This window comes from Schizophyllum commune (genome assembly GCF_000143185.2).
Source record: "Schizophyllum commune H4-8 unplaced genomic scaffold SCHCOscaffold_12, whole genome shotgun sequence".
In the NCBI taxonomy this organism is placed as follows: Eukaryota; Fungi; Basidiomycota; class Agaricomycetes; order Agaricales; family Schizophyllaceae; genus Schizophyllum; species Schizophyllum commune.
This window is the reverse complement of record NW_026089549.1, coordinates 427,699-444,450: the sequence shown is the minus strand read 5'-3', so window position 1 is coordinate 444,450 and position 16,752 is coordinate 427,699. Positions and strand designations below refer to the sequence as shown.

The window sequence follows — 16,752 nt, the reverse complement described above, 5'->3', positions numbered from 1 at the left end:
CGACCGCGACGTCCGGCTCGTACAGAAATCACGGGAACCGGCGCAAATGTCGTCGATGCGTGGGGTTTCTGGGCTTGAGGAAGATATGTAAAATGTCTACAAACGCGTCAGAATGGTGCACGAAAGCGAACGACTCAGAGACGCACCTCGAACGTTGTTCCCGTCGCATGCAGCGCGGGGCGCTGCCCCCCTCCCCCTCCTCCCCTCCCCAACAGCCGTGGCGTTCAGCGAGGGGTTCCCGCGCGGACCTCGGCGCATTTCGCGTCGATTTGCGGATTTTACGGCGTGAAGAGGTGCTCGGGGACGTCTGGAAAATCATTAGAAAAGAGGTCAAAATTGGTTGGATTGAAGACGCACCCCTTGTCGGCGTCGCTGGCGGCGCTCCGCGCCCCCATTGTCCCCTCTCTAACTGTCGCGGCCGTCCACGAGGAATTCCCGCGCGGACCTCGGCGCACTTTGCTTCAAAATGCGTTTTTTCGGCGGATGGAGGCGCCAGAAAATGCCTGAAAACGCGTCAAAAATGGGTGCTAGACTCGACAGAATCTACAACGCACCTCGGCCGCGATGCGCGCTCGTTGTCGAGCCAGCTTGCCTATCACTTCCACCCACAAAGAGCTTGGTGCCGTCATCGGGCGAGGTGCTGGGCGAGATGTCGTGGGTGTTTGGTGGACCGCGTCGAGGGCGATGATCGCTACGACGTTGCCGGCTGCGCAAGCGCAACATCTCCAACAGCGTGGTCTAGATGTGAAGGGATGCGGGAGGCAAGTCGAGGGGCGGGGAGCGAGGGGGAAAGGTAGAGATGAAGCTCGAACGCACCGGTATATGTGGGCGGCGTCAAGGCGCCCTTCGCGACCGAGTAGGAGCAAAATTTTCATTCCCGCGCCACGCTCGGCGGAGCCCGCGCGCGTTCATTCCTGAGATTCTCGTAAGTCGAGACAATTCTGATGGAAGATTCGTGTCTCCGCGTAGGTATATGCCACTCACCGCACATGCAACGTGTTCCCTCGCGGCGAGCTAGTTGGCGGGGCTCAGTTTGCTCAGCGCCGCCTGCGACGTTGAAGGACCTGAATTGCAAGAGGGAGTCGCGCGCTGGCTAGAAATGGTTGGTGCGAGGGTGGGGAGGCAGATAACCTGGACTTACCTTCGAATGGTGGCTCAATGTCGCCTCGTGTCGCGCCGAGCATGTCCACGGGGCAGCCCGAGCGCCGACACCTACCCTGGAATTCTATTGCCGTTGTACCGGAAAGGTGCCGGCAGGGTATTTGGCACACCAAAACATACCTGGCCTGCTGAGTCCGAAATCAATTTGCACACGTACACTGAAGATGGAGGCGAGGAGGACATCGTGCAGAACCGACACCTGGCGCTCACCTTACCAGAATTGGCAGGACTGCGAGGATGGCGGAGAAACACGCGCGCCGCCCGAGCGACAACATGAGCAAAGGCCTTCCGGATTGGGCTCAATAGCCAGCCCCGCGTGCTGTCAAGGCACAGAGCTAGAGCTCCGTGCGAGTCGTAATGACGGAACCGGTAGCTTAATTCCGCGCCTTCGTCGCCTGTGTCGCCGTTGAGATGAGGGGGCGCGCGAGTCCGAGATGAGCACAAGATGGCTTTGAATGCATTTCTTGAGGGCCCGAGGGGTGTACAAAGAGTAGCCAGCTACGAATCCAGGACGTAGAGAGTAGACGGACGTCCTCGCCGGCCGCTGATGACGGTCGCGGACAAGACGGACGGAGTTTGTGGCGCCGCCAATCAGGGACCGGAGGGCGGCCCGTCGAGTCCGCGCGGCCGCGTTCTGCGTCTTGTCTTCGACTCACACCCATCGCGTTTGTCCGTCGCCTCGGAATAAACGCCATACTTTTCACAAACACTACCAGCAGCGATCCTGAACGTCTGGCGCTGTGGGCCCTACTCGGCGAGCTGTTATACGTCGAAAACAATGGCGGCGCGATCTCCCGCATCTCAGACGGCCTCCGCCGCGATCCCACCACCAGCGATGGGTCGCAGTAGGCTCGGGGCACTCGCCCATGAGCCCTGAACCCATCGCCGGTTTTGCGATGGGCGAGATCTGCGATTTCGCTTATCGTTCTGGGAGTTCGAGGATGTTTGCATGTGCAGCTCGACCTCCTTCCCTCCTTTCTGTGCACCTCCCCCCAAAAATACGAACCAACATAAATCGATGCAGTTTTCAATTCTGAACAGGTTTTGTATACCCAACCCCGCCCTCTGCGCCCTCGCTCGAGTGCTATAGCTCGACAAAGGGCGTTTTGAATATGTGGCGTCGGTTTTCGTCCGCGTATAGCGTCGTCGCATGTGCTTCGAACCGGCCCCAAAGTACATGAACATGATCTCCTATACCTCCGCATGGTATCTAGGAAGTAAGGTGAGCTCTCGATGTCTGTACGCCTTGGGAACCACTACGCTCATCCGCCCCCTTCCCAACCTCACCCCGATCCCAATCTTCCACCTAACGGCACGCAATTCCAGGCAGCGATTTCGTCGGATGTACCGAGCACGCGGATGACGTTGCGCCGCCCGAAGAACGCACGCGTAGCTCGCAATCCCACACTTGCAAAACCAACCTCCTGAAAAGTACGCATCTTCCACCCATTCCTCCCTCGTTTCCGCGCTCATTCCGCAGTTCGGGTCGGATAGTCTCAGTCTACACGTAAGGCTGAAACGCGCCCTCGAAGGATGGAAGATAGCGCTGCCCTCGCGCTCGCCCAGAGCCTTTCCGCGCTCACAGGCGAATTCTCCCCCTCTCCGGGCTCTCAGACGCACCATAACTCGCGCATGGTATGTCACAAACATATCTAATACTTCCCGCTATTGTTTCCGTCGCCAGCGCGAGAGCGCGGCGCTGCTCGTCGCGCGCCCGCCAGCGCGCTGCCTTTCTGGCGCTCAATGCCTTCCCAAAAGGGAAGGGCACGCGTCTTCCCAAACCGCCACGTCGATTCCCGTGCCCCCGCCTTCCTTGCCCTTTACTCACCCAAAATCGCGTCATCTACAACCTCACCATTCCATTCAGAACACACTCCTGCGGTTATTTGGCCGACATACGCGTTAAAAGGCATGGAAACGCGTCCAGACGCCGCGGAGGTACACCGTAAGCGTCCTCCTTCCACCGCCGATCCGCGCCTGGTATTCAACTTTCCTGACTCGCGCGCGACAGAACCTTCGTGCAGATCGCATATGCGCTCGCCCCGCGGAACATCCATCGCCATACAACGCCGTACACGCCAAATGCCCACCACGGGCAATCTTCCGCGGTTTCGTAAGTGTATCTGGGCGCGCGGTTCGTATTCGGGGGCGCGTCGCCTCCGCGCATTCAACTGCTGCGGTTGGAAAGGCTAATCGACGCGGGGAGGGATACATAAGGCAGGGGGTGGGGCGGTGTTAGGGCAGAGCTCGGCGCTCTTCCCTTTCCCCCCATCTCCTCCCCTCCCTCCTGTCGCTACCTCCCTGCTTCGTCGCCTGTCCCCTTCGCTGGTTTGTGATGTTGCCTACGTGAGGTCACTGCTCGGTGAGTCGCCTCGGCCTGTTTGTTCGATTTTTGGCTCTATTGTTGACGCTGCTTTCAGAGGTTCAGTTCTACTTGTGTTGGCGGTACGTGCCTATTGATCTTGCCTTCCATTCGCTTACCAACCTTTCTCTTTAGGTGCCTCCGTTCGCATCGAGTAGGACACGCTTCGTCAAGCGCGACGACGGTGAGCTCCTTCATTGTTTCTTATTCGTCCTGCCTTCACTAACGACGATTATAGGTATCTAGTACTATTTTCCGCGCCTTGACCGACGCCGCCGTCCTTCCCTCTCGTAAGTTTGCCGTCCTTTCCCTTCTTATCCCCTCCGATCTCGGCGCTTTGCTGACGATTTTGTCTAGATTCCACGGCCCCGTCGACGTGCTTTTCGACGCGTTAGTGATCAGCAAGGCCAGCGATGCGCGGGGGAAGTAGGATAGGTCTATGAGGTGCGTTTACTACGTCGTTTTTGCGATTCATCTGCTGATTGTTCCCTGTAGTCAGTGTAGACGGCGAGCTTCGATGTCGCTTGGAAGGACCGCGAGGTCACTAGCAGTACGTGGGGGAAGTGGTTTTGGGGCCATAAGGTGCGTCTCTCGCCTTATCATTGCGATCTTCTTGTTGATTGACGTTGTAGACGGCGACCCGCAACCCCTTCAACACGACGCGCGGCTTTTCTAGGGCGCGCAGCTCATGCTTGGACATCACCTCCACCGTCTTCGACGACCGCCTGAATGTCTCCCCCCTCAACGTCGTCGAGGATGGCGGCGTTGTGGGCTTCGTCTACATCACTACCCCCTTCGACGACGCCTCCAGCGCGCCCTCAAGCTCACCTGCCACTTCCACCCCTCCACCCTACTCGCATTCGTGCCCCTCACTTCGCGCTGTCTCGGGCGCGGGAGAAAGACCACCGACTTTGGGTGCGCTCCCCTCCGAGTCGTTGGCATGCATGCCCTCGTTGGCGTGAGGTACGTGTCCTTCGTTCGCGCATTGCTTCCTTGCTGACCGACGTTCGACAGCGACCCAGCCGCACCTGCAGCCGCTGTCTTCCGATCTCTCGGGGAAGTGTGCTTCGTGGGCTGGAAGGCATCTCCACCGGCGCTGGCGACGCGCTCGCTCGATGCCGGCGACGCGTCCTGGCCTCCGACACTGGCGAAAGAGCTTCATCGACGCCGGCGAAGCGTCTTCAGCCTCAACGTCACGCCCTCTTCCTCAACATCGACATGTCCTACGTCGTCAAGCGCGCTGACCCTACGGCTTCGACGTCGACGTTGATTGCTATGCCCTTGGCGCGCTCAGCGCCGCGAGGACAGCGCGCTGTCAGCAAGGTAAAGATCCGTCCTTGCTCCCAGCCCCCTGATGTCTTGCTAATCCTCTCGTCCAGTTTGTATCGGGTAAATCTTGTCGTTAGACAGCGGCGAAGGCGACGAACAAGGGAGAAGGTAGCGAGTACCAGCACGAAGGTGATGAGCCGGGGCGAAGGGTGAGAGCGGTGGGGAAGACTATGGAGGGGCCGAAGACGACGAGCGGCGGGGGTTGTGGCGGTTAGCGACGTTGAATGTAGGTATGTCTCCGTATGTGAGTTTGCCGCCTTGACTGACCTGCGTTTACAGTGCTTGCTGTGCTCGTACGCCGGGGCTTGCCAGGTGCAAGATCGCGCGTCGCTACGCGTTGACGCGGCATCTGGATAGCGGACGACGGTGGGATCGAGGTTGACGTCGGGTGAGTCCGTTTCCTTCGATCGAGGTTTTTACTGACTTCCTATACAGAGTGTACCCTTGCGTTGTGTTGCGCGATGCGATTGCGTCTTTCTCTTTGACGCGGTCTCGCCACGCGCGAGGCCCTCGCACTCCGCTTCAAGACGCCCTCGCGCCGAAGATTGAGGGGTCTGCTCGTTTGCGCCAGCCTTGTAAGTCTTATCATTTAGAGTCTTATGCTTCGCGTTTAATCTCGCATCTTCAGGTCGTTTACTTCACGCCGTAGTGTAATATGTAACTGCTTATACGACCGCATACCGCCCTTGAAAGCGCTGTGAACCGCCTGCGACGACGCGTAGGTCCGCTTCAAGTCGCGCGGGATCGCCGTTTGGGGCGCACAGGATCGTGGTCGACGACGCTCAGGACCGCCGTCGACGATGCCCAGGACCGCGGTCGACCATCCCCAGGACCACCTTCGACGACGCTCGCAGGCCTCGCCTTCACCATTCGCTAACAACGAATCCCCCCTCACGTCACCTTTGGCATCGGATTCCCCCTCGCCTTCTACGACGCGTCTCTGCTCATTCTCGACGGCGCGTTTCTGCTCATTCTCGAAGACGCATTCCTGCTCGCCTTCGACGACGCATCCCGCCTTCATCCTCAACAACGAATCCCCCCTCATCGCCTCCTCTCGGCCCTTAACAATGTTGTCAACGAGCACGTCGATGTCGATCTCACAATAAACGGCGGTGGTGGTTCGTGCCGGCGCGTCATTCGGGGAGTGGCAACGCGCTCTCCGTGCGTAGGAACAGCCTTCTTCAAGATCGACAAACGTGCTCAAAGAGCGCGAGCGAGGGAGGGGTAGCGGGGAAAGCGCTCGATGAGAAGACGAGGGGGGCTGTTAGAGGAGGGGTACGACTGGTAGAGTTTGGGGAGTAGAGAGGGGGGAATCTACTCGGCGAGTTGAGAGGCGGGCGAGGTGATTAGTTGACGAGTGGACGTGCTCACTGTACAGTGGTTCTCGAGTAAGTGTAAGCCTTGAGTTGACAAAGTGTACGAGTAAGACATGAGTTGCGGACGGGTAAGCCATGGCCATGAGTCGACGAGCGAGGCGTGGGCCGATATGAGCTCTCTGCGAGTCTGCGACGTGCCCTCGTGCATGCGGCACGCTTTTCGGCGATGTAGGCAAGGCGGAGGGGACGCGCGAGATGGGCAGGACGTAGTTTTCATTGCATACTGTCTAGCTACAAAGAGTAGAGTATCTAGAATGACTGGAGTACATACAGCGAAGACGGGGAGTATATGCATAGTCTCCTCTCCCTTCCCTCGTCGATTCCCCCTCCCCCCTCCCTTGTTACGCCCGTTCCCATCCCTCCTTCCCCTTCCGCCGCACTTCTCTGACGCTCCCGTCTCCCCATCGCCTTCGGCTCGCAGTCCTCGTCCTGGTATCGCGCGAGGTGTACGGGTTGAATCAGAGCGAAGGGGGGAGGAAGGGGGCGCGGAGACGGGAAACGATGCAAACACGACTCACCACTTGCACCCAGCCTCTCGCACAGCTCGGACGCGCGGAGAGGAAGTCCTTTACGACGCGCGACGAGGAACACTTCCACGACGCGCAGGTACGACTTCCTCGACGAGAGGCCGAGACGCGTGAGCACGCGACGAGCTTTGCCACCGCCCGCTGCACGTCCTCGCTCCGATCGTCGAAGCCGTAGGCGAGGAGCCTGTCGATGACGGTGCCGTTGAGTTTGTCGACGATCGCGCCGTTCGGTCGTGCACCCTCCGCGGCGGCGTTCGGTCGTGCATCCCCCGCGGCGCCGTCCCGCCGTGCACCCTCCACGGCGATATTCTCCCTCAACCTCCGATACACTGCCACACGCACGCGCGCGTCTGCCTGCCCACCCTTCCTAGTAGACTTCTCGTCGCGCCCGTCGTCCCGAGAGCGCAGAAGAAGGTGGGGGACCGTGTTCTCCGTGATGGGGATGTAGGACACCACCACGAGCCGCACGTCGACCGCAGGATCGCAGGCCATCGCCTCGATCAAAAGCGCCTCGTCCTCGGCGTCGATTAAGCGCCCTCCGTCCTCGGCGTCGATCAAGCGCGCCTCGCCCTCAGCGGCCATGTGCTTGTAGAGGAGGGCCGCGGCGCGCGCGCGGACGACCCTGTCTTTGTCCGCCAGCCTTTCGCGCACCTCTGCCCTCACCTTGTCGACTACGCGCGCGTCGATCGCGCCGAGGGTGCCGAACATGCGGGACACAGTGTCGATGGCGCGGCGGCGGATCTGCTTGGTGGGCGCGGCGAGGGCGTGCCGGAGGGCTTTGAGGACGCGGCCGGTGAACCAGGGGGCGGGGTCGTGCGTGGGGGATGGGGTGGTGGAGGAGGGACCGGGGGTTGACGAGGAAGAGGAACCGGGGACTGACGAGGAGGGACCAGGCTCGCCGCGATCCTGGGGGTAGAACTGGAGGTAATCATGGCCGACCTGGCCCACTGGGTGCGATGTTAGATGCGGAACACTCCGTAATGAGTCCGACACGCACCAGAATCGTTCAGATACTCGATATACGCCGCGACGAAGCGCAGGCCAAAGTCGGCCGGACGCGCTGCCTTCATATGCAGGCACTGGCCGAGGAAGTACAGGAAGCACTCCATGAACTCATAGCCCCCCTCCTTCGCGCCGCAGTCCGTCTGGATCCCGCGGCACACGACGGCGCGGTGGAGGGCGAAGAGGGCGGCGGAGTTGCGTGTGTGGGAGCGCTCGTTGGTGAGGGCGTCGGTGAAGATGTGCTTCATGGACTCGTAGATGTCGGGCAGGCCGTCCGAGTCGCGTCGAGCTGGCATTGTGGACTCAAGTGGAGAGAAAGAAGGACGGGGCAAGAAAGGGGAAGGCTGAAGGGAAACGCGATCACGCGCGTAGACGCTCTCAGCCCGCAGGCGCAAGTGTCAATGTTCGCTGTCCTGTGGCAAGTATCGAGCGCCAGGGCTTGACTTCCGACGTCGGTTGAGGGGAGGAGCGCTTGTGTGTAGGCCGCGTATGCGACCGGCAATCGTGCAGTCGAGTATGAAAGCACGCGAGCTGAACTTATGATTTATATCGAGCCCCTGCGGTTTCCGACCAAGGCCTCTGGTTCGGAGAGCTCCCTGGATAGGCTTGGTTGAGCGTATACAGAGATGACTGGCGGAGTCAAGACGAATTTAACTCAATGCGGACTTGTGCAGAAGGAAACGCGATCACGTGTACGCGTGCGCGTCGGCTGACTCTGACTCTGGCTAGGGTTGGATGGTTGTGCGAACCGACAGCAAGAATCGATAGGTGTTTAGCGCCCACCCCTCCTTTGCCGCGCCCCCCGCACACGGTCTCCCCGTCAAGGGGCCCGTGTGCGGGGGGCGTGCGCTATCTACTATCTACGGTAGTCTACGCTGCTACGTGGTGTGTTCTACCAGCATGGTCCCTCCTACCAGCATGACCTCCCCCTCCAGTCGTGACCCCTCCTACCAGCATGACCCCTCCTACCAGCATGACTCCTCCTACACGCCTCATTGCACGAGCAGCATGGCGGCGTGCACGGTCGGTGGCGAGCAAGACGGCGAGCAAGACGGGGGATGGGAGAGAGACGGTAGGCCCTTGCCAACCTCCCCTCGTCTTATATACCGCCCTCTACCGCGCACGGACCCTTTGCAAGCCGAGTACGAGTCCTCTGCAAGCCGAGTACGATCCCTAGCAAGCCGAGTACGAGTCTCTTGCAAGCCGAGTACGCGCCCCTTGCGACAGCGGCTAGTAGGTACCGGATTTACGTTGTCAGTAGCTTATGCACAATAACATTGAGCTGGACACGCTGGACAGTCGACGAGTTGGTCGGTCTGCACCTTGGACACTGCACCTGAGTTCAGAGTGCAAAGACCCAGTACTCAGATCCTTCCTCTCGCAGTTGACGGGAGGGAGCCGCCGATGAGCGCGGTGGTGGCGTCCGCAGTACTGCTCACGAAGCTTGCTCGCTTTCCGATTACAATCTACAAGTATCCTTTCCGATGACGAGGTCCAAGTACCCGACGGACATCTCCGCGGACTCGAAGGACTGACATGTCGAGCAACTCGGTTTCGATGAGAATTATAAGAGCTTTCATTGCAATCCATAGCTAGTAACAACACAGTACGAGGTGTCTACTGAGCTAGCGGTGTCTACTGAGCTAGGGGTATCTACCGAGCTACAAAGTAACTCGAGGGCGAGCAACGCAAGAACGCCCCCCCAGATCGGGCGACGAAGACCTATATACTCGGCGCTCGAGTGGTGGACACTCATCGCCCGAGCGGTGGACACTCGGCGCTCGAGTGGTGACTAGTCATCGCCCGAGCGGTGAGTACTCGGCGTCCAAGGGGTGATACTCATCACCCCGCGGACGGCGATCCACTGCCTCAACGCCAAAGGGGAAGCAGATTCTTGCGCGTGCGAGGTGGGCGCGTGCGAGGTGGGCGCGGGCGAAAGGGGTAGCCCATCGGTGAGAAGGGGTAGCACATCGAGAGCGTAGGGGGTGCACATCGAGAGCGTAGGGGAACCGTGAAGCGCTGAGGAATAGCCCATCCGAGACCAAGAAGCCCTGAAAAGCGCGTGAGTAAAGTAGAATAAAAAGCGCACCAAATATCCCTTACCCTCGCTCGCCGGACGGCGATACGTTGCCTCATCGCCTGGGGGTGGGGGGCGGTGCTCGTTAGGACTGGGAGGGGCGAAGGGGCGCATCAGATAGAGGGGGGGCGAAGGGAGCGGGGAGAGGGGAGAAGGTGGCAGGAAGAGGGAGAAGGAGCGTGAGGAGCATGAGGGGGGAGCGTTAAAGGGCTGACCAGGGTCGATGGGAAAGCTAGGGAGGAGGTAGAGGCGTCTGAGGAAGAGGGGTGCCAGCCGAAGGGAGGGCACGATGAGGGTTCGGGGATGCCCAGGAAAGGGGAAGGGGGTTGAGGAAGCAAATGAGTCTGAAGGGGGAGGGAGGGGGGACGTGCACAAGCGACGGGAGGGCGGGGAGAGAGATAGAGGGGGGAAGGGGAACGAGGTGGTAAAGGGGAAGAAGATCGAAGGGATAGGGATTGGGATTAAGAGAAGGAGAAGCGGAGGGGGGAAGGGGAAGGAAGGGCGTACCTCGGACCGTGCTTGATGTGAGGACGTTGCGAGCGGCTAGGGCGCCACCCCTCCCCCCCTCCCCGGCGGTCACATTGATCAGCGACAACTTGAGGCGCGGACCTCGGCACACTTGACGTCGATTTGCGGATTTTGATGGATTGAGAAGCGGCCGAAAATCCCTAAGAAAGCGTCAGAAATGGGTGCAGTACAGTGAATACAGCACGCACCTGGCGTGCTGGCCGCCGCCCCCGCCTCCTCGCGACGCCTGGCTCGTACAGAAAGCGCGGAATCCGGCGCAAATGACGTCGATGCGTGGGGTTTCTGAGCCTGAAGAAGGAATGTAAAATGTCTACAAAAGCGTCAGAATGGTGCACGAAAGCGAACAGCTCAGAGACGCACCTCGAACGTTGTTCCCGCTGGCGGCAGCGCAGAGCGCTGCCCCCCTCCCCCTCCTCCCCTGCCCGACAGCCGTGGCGCTCAGCGAGAGGTTCCCGCGCGGACCTCGGCACAGTTCGCGTCGATTTGCGGATTTTTCGGTGTGAAGAGGCGCTCGGCGACGTCTAGAAAATCATTAGAAAAGAGGTCAGAATTGGTTGAGATGAAGACGCACCTCTGCGCCTTGTCGGCGGCGCTCCGCGCCGCCCTTGTCCACTCCCTAACTGTCGCGGCCGTCAACGAGGAATTACCGCGCGGACCTCGGCACATTTCGCTTCAGAATGCGTTTTTTTGGCGGATGGAGGCGCACCAGAATATGCCTGAAAACGCGTCAGAAATGAGTGATAGACTCGACAGAAGCAACAACGCACCTCGGCCGCGATGCGCGCCCGTCGTCGAGCGAGCTTGCCCATCACTTCCACCCACACAGAGCCTGGTACCGTCGTCGGGCGAGGTGCTGGGCGAGATGTCGTGGGTGTTTGGTGGACCGCGTCGAGGGCTACGACGTTGCCGGCTCGCGCGAGCGCAACATCTGCAACAGCGTGATCAGCACTCGGACGCGACATGAGCACAGACAACGACGCACCAACACCCCCGCCACGTCAGCGCCGCGCGGTCGAAGGCGATGGCGAGGAAAGATGGATGCGAAGGGAGGCGGGAGGCAAGTCGAGGGGCGGGGAGCGAGGGGGAAAGGTAGAGATGAAGCTCGAACGCACCGGTATATGTGGGCGGCGTCAGGGCGCCCTTCGCGACCGAGTAGGTGCAAAATTTTCATTCCCGCGCCACAGTCGGCAGAGCCCGCGCGCGTTCATTTCCTTGAACTTCTCGTAAGTCAAGTCAATCTGATGGAAGATTCGAGTCTCCGCGTATGTGTATGCCACTCACCGCACATGCAACGTGTTCCCTCGCGCGAGCCAGTTGACGGGGCTCGGTTTGCTCGTCGCCGCCTGCGACGTCGAGGGACCTGGATTGCACGAGGGAGTCGCGCGCTGTCTAGAGATGATCAGAGCGAGGGAGCGGAGGCAGATAACCTGGACTTACCTTCGAATGGTGGCTCAATGTCGCCTCGTATCGCGCCGAGCATATCCGCGGGACAGCCCGAGCGCCGACACATACCCTGGAATTCTGTTGCCATTGTACTCGAAAGATGCCGTCAGGTTATTTCGGCGCACCACCTGGCCCGCTCCCGCTGAGTCTAAATCAATCTGCACATGTATACGGAAGACGGCGGCGAGGAGGCAATCGTGCAGAACCGGCTACGTGAGATACACCTGGCTTTCACCTTACCAGATATCTGGCGCCCGGTCGAAAAAACACGCACGCCGCCCGAGTGACAGCATGAACAAATGCCTTCCGGTTTGGGCTCAATAGCCAGCCCCGCGTGCTGTCAAGGCACAGAGCTAGAGCTCCGTGCGAGCCGTAATGACGGAACCGGTGGCTTAATTCCCCACCTCCGTCGCCTGTGTCGCCGTTGAGATCAGAGGGCGCGCGAGTTCGAGATGAGCACAAAATGGCTTTGAATGCATTCCTTGAGGACCCGAGGGGTGTACAGAGAGTAGCCAGCTACGGATTCAGGACGTGGAAAGTAGAGGGGGGCCCTCACCGGTCGCTGATGACGGTCGCGGACAGGACGGACAGAGTTTGTGGCGCCGCCAATCAGGGACCGGACGGCGGCCCGTCGAGTCCGCGCGGCCGCGTTCTGCGTCCTGTCTTCGACTCTCACCCATCGCGTCCGTCCGCCGCCTCGGAATAAACACCGTACTTCTCGCACACACTACCAGCAGTTATCCTGAACGTTTGGCGCTGTGGGCCTTACTCTGCGAGCTAATATATGTCAAAAGCGTTGCCGGCGCGATCTCCCGCATCTCAGGCGGCCTCCGCCGCGATCCCACCACCAGCGATGGGTCGCAGTAGGCTCGGGGCACTCGCCCATGAGCCCTGAACCCATCGCCGGTTTTGCGATGGGCGAGATCTGCGATTTTGCTTATCGTTCTGGGAGGTCGAGGATGTTTGCATGCGCAGCTCGACCTCTTTCCCTCCATTCTGTGCACCCTCCCCCGAAAATACGAACCGACCGAAATAGATGTAGTTTCTCATTCTGAACAGGTTTTGTATATCCAACCCTGCCCTCCGCGCCCTCGCTCGAGTGCTATAGCTCGACGAAGGGCGTTTTGAATATGTGGCGTCGGTTTTCGTCCGCTCATAGCGTTGTCGCATGTGCTTCAAACCGGCGCCAAAGTACATGAACATAATCTCTTATACCTACGCATGTTGCGTAGGAAGTACGGTGAGCTCCCGATGTCTGTACGCCTTGGAAACCACTACGCTCATCCGCCCCCTTCCCAACCTCACCCCGATCCCAATCTTCCACCTAACGGCAAGAAATTCCAGGCAGCGATTCTGTCGGATGTACCGAGCACGCGGATGACGTTGCGCCGCCCGAAGAACGCACGCGTAGCTCGCAATCCCACACTTGCAAAACCAACCTCCTGAAAAGTACGCATCTTCCACCCATTCCTCGCTCGTTTCCGCGCTCATCCCGCAGTTCGGGTCGGATAGTCTCAGTCTACACGTAAGGCTGAAACGCGCCCTCGAAGGATGGAAGATAGCGCTGCCCTCGCGCTCGCCCAGAGCCTTTCCGTACTCATAGGCGAATTCTCCCCCTCCCCGGGTTCTCAGACGCACCATAATTCGCGCATGGTATGTCACAAACATATTGAAGACTCTTCGCATGTTTGCTGCTGCCAGCGCCAGAGCGCGGCGCTGCTCGTCGCGGGCGCGCCAACGCGCTGCCTTTCTGGCGCTCAATGCCTTCCCGAAAGGGAAGGGCACGCGTCTTCCCAAACCGCCACGTCGATTCCCGTGCCGCGGCCTTCCTTGCCCTTTCCTCCCCCGAATGGCGTCATCTGGAACCTCACCATTCCATTCAGAACACTTTCCTGCGGCTATTTGGCCGATATACGCGTTCAAAGGCATGGAAACGCGTCAAGCCGCCGCGGAGGTACACAGTAAGCATCCTCCTTCCACCCCCGATCCGCGCCTGGCATTCAACTTTCCTGACTCGCGCGCGACAGAACCTTCGTGCAGATCGCACATGCGCTCGCCCCGCTGAATATCCATCGCCATACAACGCCGTACACGCCAAATGCCCACCGCGGGCAATCTTCCGCAGTGTCGTAACCGAAGCTGGGCGCGCGCTTCGTAATCGGGGGCGCGTCGCCTCCGCGCATGCAACTGCTGCGGTTGGAAAGGTTAATCGACGCGGGGAGGGATACATAAGGCAGGAGGTGGGGCGGTGTTAGGGCAGAGCTCGGCGCTCTTCCCTTTCCCCCCATCTCCTCCCCTCCCTCCTATCGCTACCTCCCTGCTTCATCGCCTGTCCCCTTCTCTGGTTAGTGATGTTGCCTACGTGAGGTCACTGCTCGGTGAGTCGCCTCGGCCTGTTTGTTCGATTTTTGGCTCTATTGTTGACGCTGCTTTCAGAGGTTCAGTCCTACTCGTGTTGGAGGTACGTGCCTATTGATCTTGCCTTCCATTCGCTTACTAACTTTTCTCTTTAGGTGCCTCCGCTCGCATCGAGTAGGGCACGCTTCGTCAAGCGCGACGACGGTGAGCTCCTTCATTGTTTCCTATTCGTCCTGCCTTCACTAATGACGAATATAGGTATCTGGTACTATTTTCCGCGCCTTGACCGACGCCGCCGTCCTTCCCTCTCGTAAGTTTGTCGTCCTTTCCCTTTTCATCCCCTCCGATCTCGGCGCCTTGCTGACAATTTTGCCCAGATTGCACGTTCCCGCCGACGTGCTTTTCGAGGCGCTAGTGATCAGCAAGGCCAGCAGGACGCGGGGGAAGTAGGATGGGACTATGAGGTGCGTTGACTACGTCACATTCGCGCTTCATTTGCTGATTGTTCCCTGTAGTCAGCGTAGACGGCGACCTTCGATGTCGCTCGGAAGGACCACGAGGGCACTAGTAGTACGCGGGGGAAGTGGGTTTGGGTCTCTAATGTGCGTCTCTTGCCTTATCATTGCGATCTGCTTGCTGATGGACGTTGTAGACGGCGACCCGCAACCTCTTCAACACGACGCGCGGCTCTCCTACGGCGCGCAATTTATGCTTCACCATCGTTTCCAGCGTCCTCGACGACCCCCTCAACATCTCGCCCTCGAAGAAGCCCTCAACGCCGCCATCCTCGACGACGTCTACAACCCTACCACCTTCGACGACGCCTCCAGCGCGCCCTCAAGCTCACTTTTCACTTCCACCCTCCACCCTACGAGAGAGGCCCACGACGTCGGGTGCGTCCCTTCCAAGTCGCTGGCATGCATGCCCTCGTTGGCGTGAAGTATGTGTCCTTCGTTCGCGCATTGCTTCCTTGCTGACCAAATCCTGCCAGTGACCAAGCCGCACCTGCAGCCGCTGTCTTCCGATCTGTCGGGGACGTGTGCTTCGTGGGCTGGAAGGCATCTCCACCGGCGCTGGCGACGTGCTCGCTCAATGCCGGCGATACACCATGGCCTACGACACTGGCGAAGAACCTTCACCGACGCCGGAGAAGCGTCTTCAGTCTCAACGTCGCGCCCTCTTTCTCAACATCGACATGTCCTACGTCGTCAAGCGCGCTGACCCTACGGCTTCGACGTCGACGTCGATTGCTATGCCCTTGGCGCGCTCAGCGCCGCGAGGACAGCGCGTCGCCTTAAGGTGAAAATTCGTCCTTCAATCCAGCCGCTTGATGTCTCGCTCATTATCTTATCCAGATCGTATCATGGGGAGCTCTGTCGTTGGACGACGGCGAAGGCAACGAGCAAGGAGGAAGGTAGCGTGGGCGAGCACGAAGATGGTGGGCCGGGGCGAAGAGTGGGAGCTGTGGTGAAGGCGACGAGCTCAGAGGGGCCGAAGGCGAGAGCGGAGGTGAAGGCGGTCAGCGACGTTGATGCAGGTACGTCTTCGTATGTGAGTTTGCCGCCTTGACTGACCTGCGTTCATAGTGCTTGCTGTGCTCGCCCGCTGACTACGCGTACGCCGGGGCTTGCCAGGTGCAAGATCACGCGTCGCTAACCGTTGACTCGGCGTCTGGACAGCGGACGACAGTGGGATTGAGGTCGACATCGGATGTGAGAGTGAGTCCCTTTCCTTCGCATGAGGTTTTTACTGACTTCTTATAGACTGTATCTGCTCGGAGTGCTGCGCGATGCGATTGCATCCTTCTCCCTGGCATGGTCTCTCCACGCGCGAGGCCCGAGCGCCGCAAATAGAGCAGTCTGCGCGTTTGCGCCACCCTTGTAAGTCCTATCATTCGGAGTTTCCCCCCTTCGCGTCTGATCTCGCATCTTCAGATCGTTTACTTCACCCTGTAGTGTAGTATGTGACTGGTGATACGACTGCCTCTCGCCCTTGAAGACGCTCCGAATTGCCCGCGACGACGCGCAGGTCCGCTTCGAGTTGGGCGGGATCGCCTTTTGGGACACACAGGACCGCGGTCGACGACGCTCCAAATTGCCTGCGACGATGCCCAGGACTGCGGTCAACGACGCTCAGGACCGCCTTCGCCGACAATCGGAGTCCTCGCCTTCACCACTCGCCAACAACGAATCCCCCCTCACGTCACCTTTGGCATCGGATTCCTTTTCGCCTTCGACGACGCGTCTCTGCTCATTTTCGACGACGCGTCTGTGCTCATTCTTGAAGACGCGTCTCTGCTCATTTTCGACGACGCATTCGTGCTCGCCTTCGACGACGCATCCCACCTTCATCCTCAACAACGAATCCCCCCTCATCGCCTCCCTTCGGCCCTTAACAATGTTGTCAACAAGCACGTCGAACGAGATCTCGCAATCAACGGTGGTGGTGGTTCGTGCTCGAGGGCAACATAGATCAGGGCTCTACTTGACGGCGCGTCATTCGGGGAGAGCCAACGCGCTCTTCGTGCGTAGGAATAGACTTCTTCAAGGTCGACAAAAGCGCACTGTACATGCTCGAAGAGCGCGAGCG

At 59.6% G+C, this 16,752-nt stretch overlaps 7 protein-coding genes across 7 annotated transcripts; 4 read left to right on the top strand and 3 right to left on the bottom strand.

Moving 5' to 3' along the window:
- Positions 1-2,667: 2,667 nt before the first annotated feature.
- On the top strand, positions 2,668-3,810 carry SCHCODRAFT_02640327 (uncharacterized protein). Its single transcript, XM_050346140.1, has 4 exons — positions 2,668-2,796; positions 3,071-3,106; positions 3,173-3,430; positions 3,761-3,810. The coding sequence occupies exons 1-3, from the start codon at positions 2,695-2,697 to the stop codon at positions 3,398-3,400; spliced, it is 366 nt and encodes a 121-aa protein (XP_050197882.1). The 5' UTR covers positions 2,668-2,694; the 3' UTR covers positions 3,401-3,430; positions 3,761-3,810.
- A 401-nt stretch (positions 3,811-4,211) lies between these two features.
- Positions 4,212-5,729, top strand: SCHCODRAFT_02516124 (uncharacterized protein; the record flags this gene model as incomplete). Its single annotated transcript, XM_003027693.2, has 6 exons — positions 4,212-4,486; positions 4,546-4,846; positions 4,930-5,001; positions 5,083-5,096; positions 5,288-5,427; positions 5,575-5,729. 6 exons carry the CDS (start codon positions 4,212-4,214, stop codon positions 5,727-5,729), a joined length of 957 nt encoding a protein of 318 aa, XP_003027739.1.
- A 730-nt stretch (positions 5,730-6,459) lies between these two features.
- On the bottom strand, positions 6,460-8,053 carry SCHCODRAFT_0237707 (uncharacterized protein; the record flags this gene model as incomplete). Its single annotated transcript, XM_003027426.1, has 3 exons — positions 6,460-6,477; positions 6,747-7,702; positions 7,753-8,053. 3 exons carry the CDS (start codon positions 8,051-8,053, stop codon positions 6,460-6,462), a joined length of 1,275 nt encoding a protein of 424 aa, XP_003027472.1.
- Positions 8,054-8,583: 530 nt separating this feature from the next.
- On the top strand, positions 8,584-9,047 carry SCHCODRAFT_02640310 (uncharacterized protein; the record flags this gene model as incomplete). The annotated part of the gene is given in 4 exon segments (XM_050346139.1): positions 8,584-8,642; positions 8,693-8,695; positions 8,714-8,934; positions 8,956-9,047. A coding segment is annotated over 1 exon segment (169 nt), but the record flags the coding sequence as incomplete, so codon positions are not given.
- A 268-nt stretch (positions 9,048-9,315) lies between these two features.
- Positions 9,316-9,609, bottom strand: SCHCODRAFT_02640309 (uncharacterized protein). The gene has a single exon (XM_050346138.1). It carries the CDS (start codon positions 9,511-9,513, stop codon positions 9,334-9,336), a length of 180 nt encoding a protein of 59 aa, XP_050197880.1. The 5' UTR covers positions 9,514-9,609; the 3' UTR covers positions 9,316-9,333.
- SCHCODRAFT_0237706 (uncharacterized protein) lies at positions 9,550-11,893 on the bottom strand (the record flags this gene model as incomplete). The annotated part of the gene is made up of 11 exons (XM_003027425.1): positions 9,550-9,808; positions 9,847-9,925; positions 10,342-10,502; positions 10,551-10,650; positions 10,723-10,883; positions 10,934-10,982; positions 11,069-11,078; positions 11,130-11,290; positions 11,475-11,502; positions 11,644-11,747; positions 11,800-11,893. 11 exons carry the CDS (start codon positions 11,891-11,893, stop codon positions 9,550-9,552), a joined length of 1,206 nt encoding a protein of 401 aa, XP_003027471.1.
- A 1,463-nt stretch (positions 11,894-13,356) lies between these two features.
- Positions 13,357-16,634, top strand: SCHCODRAFT_02602651 (uncharacterized protein; the record flags this gene model as incomplete). The annotated part of the gene is given in 15 exon segments (XM_050344046.1): positions 13,357-13,458; positions 13,689-13,766; positions 14,250-14,266; positions 14,319-14,367; positions 14,422-14,473; positions 14,572-14,627; positions 14,688-14,765; positions 14,816-15,056; positions 15,155-15,202; positions 15,222-15,462; positions 15,519-15,714; positions 15,750-15,778; positions 15,927-16,043; positions 16,119-16,122; positions 16,278-16,634. The coding sequence occupies 15 exon segments, from the start codon at positions 13,357-13,359 to the stop codon at positions 16,632-16,634; spliced, it is 1,665 nt and encodes a 554-aa protein (XP_050197879.1).
- Positions 16,635-16,752: the final 118 nt, after the last annotated feature.